Consider the following 12,330-nt stretch of genomic DNA (forward strand, 5'->3'; position numbering starts at 1 on the left):
TCTCTACAGAACAAGAACTGGCCTACAAATGTAGATGTCACTCATGCCTTTGAATTCACAAAAGAAAATTAAATAAACATACCTTACAGTTGGAGTAAAAACATAACTGTTAAAAGCATTAGGCTACGGGGTTTCAAAAAAAGGGCACCCATACAGTCTACAAAAGCAAGAAATGACAAGTTTTGACTGTGCTACTGCCTTTTGAGCTATGCGTAACTTGTACTGCTCCCTCCGCAACCCAGTTAATCTCATCCTCGCCTTCATTTACAGTGTACCTGTGATTTGTATCTCTTTCACTGCTTTACATAAAAGTGTCAAACATACTGACTTTAAAAAGTTACTGTAAAATATAATGTTTTCTAGGTAAAAATTATGTCAGATACAAGCTGTTGCAAGAGCAAATTTAAAATAATACCAAACATGGTACTAATATTATAAAAAAAATGTTAGAACATGTAATACAGCAATTTGTCATTTCTGAATGCATACTGTTAAAAATAACTAAATATAGCCATTAGTCTTAAAAAAAAAGCCAGTGTCAGGAGGGGTTTATTGCCCCAAGGGAAAAAAAATTCTGATCACCCTGCTCTAGAGAATCAGACTAACTGTATGTCTCATAGAACTTTCAATACAACCTCTCAAACTTCCACAGGATTTACTCTTACAAATTCATATACAGTGCATATGATTTTCAAACAAAAGTCACACATACATACAGAGATATTTTATTCAAACTTTCCTTAATGTCTGAGCTTCAAAGGAGGGATCAAATTCCATGCGAATAAGATATTTTCAAGTAAGCGCAATGAAAGTAGACGTAAAGAAGTAAAATGCCATTCTTGTATTTGAAGTACAGAATAAGACAGTTAAGAACAACTGTAATCTGGGAAACCTTTTCGTACACTTCATCTTTACGGAAAACTTAATAAAGATGTTGGCACCTTCTCCAGCAGTATCTCAGTATTATTACTCGTATTGACATCACAAATACTGATACATACATGTGCAGCTATCATACCATAATTCAAATTAGTTACACGGTTATATACGCTAATCTTACATTTTCAAGGTAAAAATATCCGATGTCAATTTAATTTTTCAGTCCTGAACTTCAGCTAGCACAAACCAACTTGTCAACGCAGTCTGTTTCCCTCGTTCTGCATCCTTCTCTAATTACCTCCTCTCAGCAATGACAATGCCAACTAAGAACCATGCGTACTCCAGTCAAAATCCAGTACTTCACGTTTATGTTCCTGGAACGTGTGCTTTCCTTCAATTAGCACAATTTTTTGTTCCATTAATTTCCTCTTCATTTCAACTGCTTTATGTCTCATAAAATACATGTAATTTCATTTGAACTGCCTAAGTTCTGTGTTATTATTTTAACTAACCAACTTTTCCTTTCAATTTTTGGCTACACTGACATATTAATCACCATCTAGCAAATACAGGCAACTCTCAGTTTACGAACGAGTTCTGTTCCAAGATGTTCATTATATGAGCTTTTATGATACGTATCGTATACCTTAGCAGCCATTTTAAAGCATTAAAACTGCGTACTAAACATCGAATGGTCTATACAATATGTTTTATTACAATGTATGTATGCGTTATGGTTTATTGTATACGATATGTAACCATTACTATCAGCACCAGCATTGCTATTTTGCTTTGGACCCATGATTGCTTAAATTTTCAAAAATACAATTTTAAGTCACCAAATGCAGAACTACACTTGACCGTCTAAGATAACCTTGGCAAAGCAAGTGATGATCCTTTTATATTATAACAGGGGGAATCACCGATTTCTTTCTCACGAGAAAAATTCTACGCGGCGAGGCATGTAAACCAAAGTTTTTTTACTGGCTAGATTAGTTTTATCCCCACTTAATAGTACCTGCACCTTGTCGTGATGGTGGGGCTTGAGTATCTCAGTGACCCCAAGAGCTATGCTGGCGGTAGCATAGCTACTGGTAGGGCCTCCCTAGCCAGATTGGTCGAGGGGGAGAGGTCAGACTAAGACAGGTACCCTGGTCCTCCAGGTTGGGGGTTGGTCGCAAGGCTAACAACCTTGCACCGTAAAAAAGGAAGATGTTTCGAAACCTCAATCAAAGCCTCAGACAGACGGACCTAACAGAGGACCGAATGGAAGAGGAGAATTGAGAAGGCCATGGACTGAATAAAGACCGGAGAGCCATAGAAGAAGATTAGTTTTATTAACCAAGAACAGTTCAGTATAATTATCATATAATAATTTTCTGATAATTATTGTAATAAATACATTTTTTAAAAGTTTATTTCTTTAAATCTTACAATTATGTTGACTATACGTTTGGCATTTCGTTTTATAAGGAACTCTATCTATTGGTGACTTTAAGAAATTTAGTATGAATTGTGACGTTCGTTATAGCGAATGTTTGTAAACCGAGAGTTGCCTGTATAGTCTTAGCTTCCAATGTGTTTTTATTTTCAAGTCAGCCATTATTATTTAAAAATCCGTAAGTTGAGCCACATGCACTGCAGTTATTTAATTTAAATTTGCCATGTTTGATAATGCATAATGGCAATATAAATGAAAAACAAAATTCCAACATCACGTGAAGACGAGTGCATTTTCTTGGTGAAACAACTTGGAATATCAATAACAACTCTGAATACAATACGTAGTCAAAAACTGTCATGTTAGTGTAGAAAATGCAAATCATTAAGGGCATTCAGAGATAAAAAACCGAGTAAAATGACACATTAAGTAAATACATTAGTCAGCCTGTGCAAAAACCTCTGTAGTGCCTGCATTCAGCAAATTACTTGCATTGTGATACTAAGTATTTTTAGTATCTTGAAATTACATGCTGTAAAAATGTACATACAGTGCTTAATAATTACCAATTAAAGGTTAAGTTTATGATTTTGCACTTCCCGCAATTTACAAAATTTTAAAATTCTGCTGTACATAAGCATAAAGGATTGAATACAGTTTTCCACCGGGTACTTAATCATAAATTGTGACTTGAAACTGGCATTGAAATTTTTCAAATTAAGTGGTTAAAGAGGACATGGTCTAGGCAAATATTTTTTAAAATATTTTATGGGAAGTAAGAACATCCAAAGAGATAAGCAGTATATTTCATTGCAGCGTGAAAAAATGTGTTTAGCAGACAGAATTCTTGTTCTCGCTTCGATTACCGGAATTTTTGGAATTCTTCGCCTCAGTTTCTTCTCAAACTGAAAAGTAATTCTTGCACATGCTTACTAAAATCACATAACAAAATTCACCCTTCTCTGCCGTGGTTCACATCTAGAACGTCTAGTAAATGTATACTTTGTACTGCATTCAGCACCTTTCATACATCTTTCCTTACCCCAATGAATGTATTCTAATAAATGTAATATGATTTATATATGAAAATGAGAAAATAGGAAGAATTATAAACATATAAGTTGAACAAAACATAGCCTCAGTTGAAGATTTCTGTCTTCTGGGTTGTTGCGCTGTGTAGTCTGGTCGATGTTAACCAACCTTTCAGAGGTCATACTGCCTCCGTCATCAGGGCGATGAATCGACAAGACTACACAGCGCAACAACCCGGAAGACAGAAATCTTCATATTCACCACTGTGAAAACCTCAAATCTTACATAGCCTCAGTTCTTTACCATTTTCAGCATATTTAACTGCCAAGAATAAATAATGGCACTGCTTTTGTTATAGGGGGGAAAAAAAAATCACAACAAATCTCTTGAAGAAAAGTTGCTGTATAATGTGTTGTATGTTGTACTCATTTAAAATTATACATGATTATTCTTACATTATGGTTTTCAAGTACTAGAAGCTTCTAACTATACAATCTGTTCTTCAAGCAACTGCAGACAAATCAAGGCTAGTAACACTCATATTCAATTGACTGAATTGTAGTGACATCACGTGAAAATTATACTAAGATATATGATAATTACACATACCACAATTAAATTCAGGAAACAGAGTTCTATTTCATGCTGTGCGTACCAATCCAGCATATGGTCATAGTTTACTATCTCACATTGTCTTCTCTCTGGGATTCATTGAATATAGTTGGCCTTAAATTCAGTCTTGAGTAATACGCTTTCTACAATACCCTGAGCAGATCAACGTCTGTCTCTGTAGCGACGATCTCTGTCTCTATCGCGATCACGTCTTTCTGTCGTTCTTCGCAGAAACTCCTCCACTGAACGGTCATACTGCAAACAAAAAAATATCTGTCTGTAGTTCTACATATGGCAGCAGTCCCCACAAAAGAAACCCAAAAATGAACAACTATCATGAAACCTTCAAGATGCTGCGAGACAAGATGCTGCCGGTCTCATTCAATGTCGAAATTGGAAAATGGCCGCAAAAAATATATCTTCATGGAGGCAGAAAATTGTGTATTAAATGGAAAAGTGGCATCTTCCATTTTACTTGTGGAGATAAAAATATTTAAATCCCTCAGATAAATATATTGTATAGTAAAAGTAAAGTAAAGTAAAGTTTGTCCCACTACGTGCCATACAGGCACTTGGGGTGAATGGAGGTATAGCTCTAGATGGGGGTGAGTGGTCAGCATCACGCCCCGGCCGGCTTCACCCCCGGGAAAGGACCCCCAGTACCCACTGTAGAGGAGGCTGGGTGGGCCCCAGAGCCAGTCTGGACGCAGAGGCTAGAGGAAAAATCCTCTGCCCCCTTTGGGGATCGAACCCTGGTTGTCCAGCCTGTAGCTAGTCACTATACTGACTGAGCTATCCCGGCTCATATATTGTATAGTAGTGCTGATAATACAGCCAAGGGACATTTTAATTACTGAGTTTCTTCAACTCAATGACTAGACGGTCTCTACTAAACTGTTACAGCTCCGACTAAGGAATGTTACAACCATTTACATCAATAAAGTAAATTTCGTAACTGACAAATTTTGGCCTTCAATATATGGTTACAGTTTATGTAATTCACTTTATCATTATGGACCCAGAAATCTTGTTCAAACACTTGGGATTTTACAAAATCATTTTATGTGCAAAGTTAGTTCTAAAAACATACGGCAAGAGAGAATGCAAAAAGCTTGCGCCATAATCAACGGCCCTTATCAGAAACGTTCACTTTTCTGTATTGTGGCATTGGCCTCGTGGATTGAACCACCATTGTGAAGACAGAAAGCAAGAGTGCTCATAGTTTGGCAATAACCACTGTATACAAGTGGAGTGTTAAAACGTTTCCACCCAAAATGCACTTATAAATTTTCAACCAAGTCACAAATACACAGCAGAAGTCTTCCTTAGGCAGAAGTTAATCTAAATAACAATTAAATTCAGTTCTTACCACTAGAAAACATCACAATTTACCATTACAATGACCAGCTGGTTAATGCTGTTTAAAGAGATAATCACTTTTTACAAGAGTTCCTGACTGTTGAAGAAGATGGCACATATAGTTACTGTTGAGATTTGAAGGATTATTTCTTTTCTACAGTGCAAATTCTATCACATACATACATAATGTTCTTTAAAGGTTTCTTCTCTTTATGAAATTTAAGTTCTTCTTCTTCTTCTTCTTCTATGGCTCTCCGGTCCGTATTCGGTCCATGGCCTCCTCAATTCTCCTCTTCCATTCGGTCCTCTGTTAGGTCCGTCTGTCCGAGGCTTTGATTGAGGTTTCGAAACATCTTCCTTTTTACGGTGCAAGGTTGTTAGCCTTGGGACCAACCCCCAAACTGGAGGACCAGGGTACCTATCTTAGTCTGACCTCTCCCCCTAGGGAGGCCCTACCAGTAGCTAGTATGGATAGTATAATTCATCTACATACATAATGGGTGGATGTATTTGTAACATACCACTAATTATGTGAACTCTTTGTTTATAATATGTGAAATGTAATATGTATAATACATATTTTATTATTAAGACTTATTCCCCCTTCAGGGGCCCACAGCAGTGGGTATGAGGATTGGCACCCCTGAGGTACCTAAGCTGGGCCACCCTACCTCTGGGGGCTATAAATATTGAGGCTAATGACCCCATCCCAGAAGAAATTACTGTTACAGAAACTGAAGTGAAACAAATCCAGAGATCCATGCATGAACGTGCGCATGCGTAAATAATATTATTGTGATACATTCTGTAAAAATCTTTTGATTCCTTTCTGTGTTTTCAAACTGAAAAACGAAAAGCTTAAACACCACAGCATAGAAACACATAAAAAAATCAAGAACCAAATACTTACAGATCGTTTGTCAGAACGAGATGACCTTATTGTGGACGGATATTCAGGTAACGGTGGACCCTCATAGTACCGAGGTGGTGGTGGTAAAGGGTCCACAAATGGGGGCTAAAATTAATCAACAAAAACAATTAACAGCAACACAATTTATAAATTAAAGTTTCAATTACATTTTCATATACCCTATCCTAATTAACAGGCTTATATTAACAAGTTCCACTAATGTAGTAATATTTATATAATAAATAGTTTATCTTGGTATTCAAATGCCAAAAACAGATATTCTACCTAAGATTAATGCAATGTTTTGACACTATAATGATAAAATTAAACTTGGCAGAGAAATCGTGATGGAAAATAATTAAAAAATATGGACTGGTAGTGGGCTCATGTATGGTAATAAACTGTCAGGTTCCTGTTATAACTGTAAATTTCTTGACTAGTTGGCTTCTTGAGAGTGAGTCTGTTCCATGGAGTCCGTGAAATTTTTTTACAAAATTAAGAATGTTTTAAAATACAGGTTTACTTACAGGAGGTGGGTAAGGCATGGCTGTTAGAGGGGGGGCTCCTCGGGAATGCAACTCTCGCATGAAGTCTGTGTAGTTCTGAACCCCGTTGAAGGATCTGCTGTCACGGGGAAGTGGAAACCTGACTGGTGATCTTTCTCGTCTCCCTTCTTTGAATAAGTTTGCCATATACATTGTTGGACCTTGTAGAAACAATAATACTTTTATTTAAAAACGTTTCAACAAATATGAAAAGCATCACAGTTATACGTCTTTCCAAACTCAAATTCTTCTACTACAGCTTGTAGTTAACTCAAGAGGTTTGTGAGGCCTTAGAGAATTATGATAAATTTTCGCTATATAAATACTTCTGTAAAGCATAATTAATTAAATTTAGGTCATCATATAATGAAATGCACAGCAATTCCTGTAACACTACTTCTAATTACCCTATAACTGAATTTATTGAGTAAGTTACCATGAAACAATGGAACCACACTAATTTTTTACAGAATTTATAATTACTCTTGTACCATAAAGTTTAATAAGAATTCCCAAGAAATACTTAATGTAATATCACAAAAGAATGTAGGGAGTCTGGAGGTACTGTTAAAATAAGAAAAATGTCATCAGCAGAAAAAGAATAGTTAACACATTTTCAGAACTCTTTGCAAGTGCTGCAAGAAGCCAGTAGATATAGCATTTCAAGTTGAAACGAACCACGAGCTCATACAGAACTATTTGTCAACTGATCTAATATCAGCCTATTGGTACAACTGTTATAACTGTAATCTCTCCTGAAGTTTGTCTAATGAAAACATGATTTGTGCCAGTATTGGTGTTTTGATCTATAACACTTCATTCCTATTACCCTTAGTTTTCAATATAAGTCCCCATTCAAAATTTATCAATGATCTGTGTGCTTATACCACACAAATACATTCCTTAATGCACAAGATTACTGGCCATACCAAAGGCTATATGATTAGATTATTCCATTCTTCATATAGTGTTAAATAATTCTGAACACCATGTTTACATTTTTGATGAAAATTTAAAATTGTGAACTAAAACATTAAAGTTCACTGAACTCCAGTAACCATAACCAAATGAAATGATCCACCCCCCTCCACATAAGAAAAATGATTTTTCATTAAATGAACACCTTACTGTACACTGCAATGCAAGTAAATGTGTACATTTCACCTTTATTTCGGGGTGTACGTCAAATTTCGTCTTCTTTCAAAAAACCAAGAGAATACAGAATATACTCATATATAAATCCATAACTGAGCATGTATACAGACACGCACACACATGTAACTGAAATTGTAATATCTATTCTTTCTCACTTTTTTACAAAACTAAATATTCAGTATGAAATATGAGTAATTGGAAATCCATATAATAAAAGCTTAATTTTTCTCTCCAATTCTTCATACTGACAAAAATATGAATACCCAAATGATTTCAGCTTTCTATCACAAATCAAATGTTTCTCTTACATAATTAATAAACTGACAATGTTTTATTCAGATCAAAAAACATTAAGGAGTGATCATAAAGTTCTGTAATGTTCAGATCACACAAGAATAAATTCCTTGAACAATAAGCATCAATCTCCTGCACAATGTTAGAAATAAGAAGTACTGTTACTAAAATTCTAGTACATCTTAAGTGATACATTACTTCAGTAAAGATTTAATAGTACAGGATGTTAGTGAACTCAAAGGTACATCACATTCAAAAAAGCAAGCCACTGGATTGTATCCTAAACCACCACAACCCATTTTACATCTGTTCCCCCAAGATTCATTTTATCAGCTCCTTTCATATATATCTAATTCTCACAAATGTGCAATTTTCATAAACAAAAGTTAGAAAATGTATACACAGTGTAACAATTCTGGCACATTCACCAAAATCTGAACTTCTGCAAAAGACTCCAGAACTGTATTGGGCCAATGACCTTTGCAAGGGCAGGATGAATGGTGCCTGGATGATGACATCCCAGAATAATTCCCCCCCCCCCCCCAATCGAACAGTTGGCTGTGGATTTCCAAATAAATAGGGATTATTCAGTTACTCCTGTGAACAGAACTAAATGTATGTCTTCATATAAAGCACCCACTATTACTGTCCGATTCTAAACAAATTTGGGGGGGAAAAAAAGAAATAAATTTAGTAAACCCCCAATATCAAATTTCATGAAAATCTGTTCAGTAGTTTCCAAGCTGTAACATGCAGACATAGTCAGACATGGTGAAGTTCATAAGCACTTTTTTCATATGGTCTAAAAATGTGTATTTGGATATATATACTTATAAATTTATAAAACAGAACTCTTCAAAAACTTTACTTACACAAACATTTCAAAGCCATTTCAGAGACAATGTCAAGTATTGCTGGTGAAAATATTATATTCCTATCCTGCTTTTATTTCAAGTGCTGAAAAGTGTCAAACTTAACTGAACGTATACCACATACCTCTACTCCTTTTCGGGCGAGGATCATACTCATCATCCATGTATCTGCGTCGCCTTCCCCTGCTGAGGTGATCAAAAAAAAAGTTAGTAAACATTTAAACACATAATAGTAGGGCCACATTCATCATCGCTCTGATTGTCTGACAAACATATTATACACAAACAGCATTCTAATTAACTGCCTGGCAAATACATACACGTGTCTGCACAACGAGGCTCCTTTATTAATTTGCTCAATCAAAACGCAGAGCATGCAAGAATCATACATAATCACAAAACATTTTGTGCCCAATATATATATACTGAAATCACAACAGTTAATAAATCATCTAGAAATCATCAGATTAATGAAACAATCATGAAATATTACTTATTTTGAAGTACTTGTCTAGACGAATGATAAACTTCATGAAAACTGGTTGGAATGAAGGACCACAAGTTACAATAAAAAGGACCCTCCAAATCTAGCACACTGATTTATACTGTGTTAATCCAATAAATGATGAGCAGCATTCTATTTGTTATAGAAACGTATTCTGAGAAAACAGCATATACCTTACCCAACAACTGACCCACAAGGTAGATGTATCACCCACATGATTTTCTTCCTTTATTGGTGTACATTTGCTGAGAACTGAATTCTTACATCATGAGGGATTAAAATGGAAATGGCATTTATTTTAACAAATTTTATGAAATAAAAAACTGAGTATTCTACCACAAGTGTTAAGTCCATTTCTCGCTACCAGTTATCTGACAATAAACATATTTGAATGCTTGAATGAAACAACACAGTTACACAAACATTGTCTGATTTATGCAACTATTTATTGGTGGAAACAGATTTCATATACACTATAAACAAAGATATTAATGCAAGTTAAGGCGTCAGCATTCCTTCGAGATGGTTCGATTGTAAATTTTATGAGACAGGAAAGTGTTTGCCTGAAAAGAAGTTGATGACATGACAATTTTAACTACAACTGTTTTAGTGTTAGTGGCATGTTAGGTACTCAAACAATAAATTAAATCAATTGCTAAACCTGCATGCTGAGGTGAGTTCATGGAATTTTAGTAAATAAACTTCATTGTAAACAATGTGGGAGGAATACAGTGCACAAAAATCTATTAATCTTTCAGTACAATGGTTGGGGAAAACATGGGCAAAAATAACTCAAAGAACAATAGAAACTTGTGATGAAAACAGTGGATATGAATCTCAAGAGAAACTTTATTACTGTTTTCATAACATATGAGGCACCAGAGCAACAAGACACTATTTCCTACATTTTTCTCTTGTACCAAAACTAAATAAAACTACACTGCAACTGAAGATAGGCCTTTTCACACCAATGTCATATAAAGTGAAGATTATGCAAATTCTACAACTTGGTTACTTAGCACAGAATAGGATAAGAGGATTATGTAGTCAGGAGGAAAGAATAAGAGAAAAAGGAATTACGTAGCAGTTACAAGAAACTGAAGAACATAATAAATTATCTCAGCCAAAGCTGGAACCATCTACCTAGTAAGTAAACACTACATGCATTACTACAGGCTGCCCTACTTAAAACCCACCATGACAGCATGCTGCAACAGCAAGCAAACTACTAGGAAATGAGTTAGTCTCGATGCAGAACAGAGATGTATGCTAGTACTTGGGTTCCAATTTACACGAGGCTCTGCACTTCAGTTAACCTTCTTGTATACAAACTCATTTCTTGACATACTTAATTTGGAGTTGTAATTAACAATAATTCATAGTCCCCCCTTCACCAAGACACTGAAGAAACAATTCGCTAAGTATGATAAAGTAGTGCAACGAACTCCAAGGCATGCGCAAGATATGGGACAAAGGTCTAATATGCCTCATGAACCTTATTGTACTAGCCTGCAATAAAATTCCCCTGATGTCACTACGATGTTCTAAACCCATTGTGTGGTGACCGGGAAGTACAATAAATTCCAGTATTTAAGAAAGTATAATACAACTAATAAGTGTAGTACCAAAACTTGCTCAGTCCATTGTACAGTTTTTGGAAAATAAATTTTAAAGCAGAATCCTGTAAATTAACAACTGCACTTGAAATGGAAAAATATTAAAATGGTCTCAGCAAGTTTTGGAACTGCAATATTCAATTCTTAACCCAGTTAAGATCTCCCTTCAGTGTGCACATTGGTAGCCCACAAGATACCAAATGGATCTGCAAGGCTGAAAATGAGTGGTTTGAAATATGTTACTTAGAAAGTTAAACAAACTACAGAATTGGGTTAAAAATTAAGTTAAACTACAATTGCTGATTTGCAATGAATGGAAACTGAGAAAATATTATAAATGTAGTAGAAGTAGTAATAATAAAAACAACAAATTAAAAGATTTCTCCAAAGTATGTTGATCAAAAGTTGTAGACAGCTGACAAGAGATGGTCCTCTCGCTTGGTGGTTGGATTTCTATGTTTTGAGAATTCCTCAGACAAATGTAATAGATTTATGTTATATCAGCTGCTGAAGGTACTTCATACCAAATAAAGTGAAAGTATGATTAGGCATGATAAAATGAAGGAGATGAGAGAGGAAGCAGTCACAGAACTTTCAAATTTGTCAGAAATGACAAAGGAAACATACATGTCAATGTAAAAACAAGCCTCAATGGTGGCTACTGCACAGTACTCAAGAACTATGATAGTTGCAGTGATTAAGTAAAACTTGGATTATTCAAATCATAAATGAAATGTATTAACTAAATGGTTTCTTTCCTGGGAATGGCTAAAAATCGGTGTTGATCAGAAATAAATCCTTACTTCTACAGCTGAACAATTCACCAAAAATGTGAAGAAGTTGAGAGGCTGTATTTTAGGAAAGATAAGGGAAGTGAAACATAGAGACAGATAGCTGCAGAAGAGAGGAAATATGACAGTGGGTGGTGATGGAGAGTAAATGAAAAAAAATATATATATATATAAAAAGGTTGACAGAACAGGACATACAGAGGTAAGAAAAGCTCAGTGGATATAAACATGAATACAGATACAATGCACTAAAATTTTCAGTTAGCAGCACCAAAGCTGAACCGAAAACTATTAGAGACCTGCTCTGCCTCCACGAACA

General features: G+C 35.3%; 1 protein-coding gene across 2 annotated transcripts in view; it reads right to left on the bottom strand.

Annotated features, from left to right (window-relative positions):
* Window positions 1–638: 638 nt before the first annotated feature.
* LOC110838454 (uncharacterized) overlaps window positions 639–12,330 on the bottom strand; it is a 40,621-nt gene continuing 28,929 nt past the window's right edge. For both annotated transcript variants that reach the window (XM_022081656.2, XM_087355978.1), the window contains 4 exons: window positions 9,224–9,285; window positions 6,761–6,939; window positions 6,234–6,338; window positions 639–4,219 (listed from right to left, as the gene is read on the bottom strand). In XM_022081656.2, the coding sequence (XP_021937348.1) occupies window positions 4,127–4,219; window positions 6,234–6,338; window positions 6,761–6,939; window positions 9,224–9,285 (439 nt within the window). In that variant the 3' untranslated portion in view covers window positions 639–4,126. The remainder of the gene's footprint in view (window positions 4,220–6,233; window positions 6,339–6,760; window positions 6,940–9,223; window positions 9,286–12,330) is intronic.

Source organism: Zootermopsis nevadensis, unplaced genomic scaffold (assembly GCF_977971745.1).
Source record: "Zootermopsis nevadensis isolate Lab colony 2312 unplaced genomic scaffold, Znev_1.0 Znev_ptg000025l, whole genome shotgun sequence".
Classification (NCBI taxonomy): Eukaryota; Metazoa; Arthropoda; class Insecta; order Blattodea; family Termopsidae; genus Zootermopsis; species Zootermopsis nevadensis.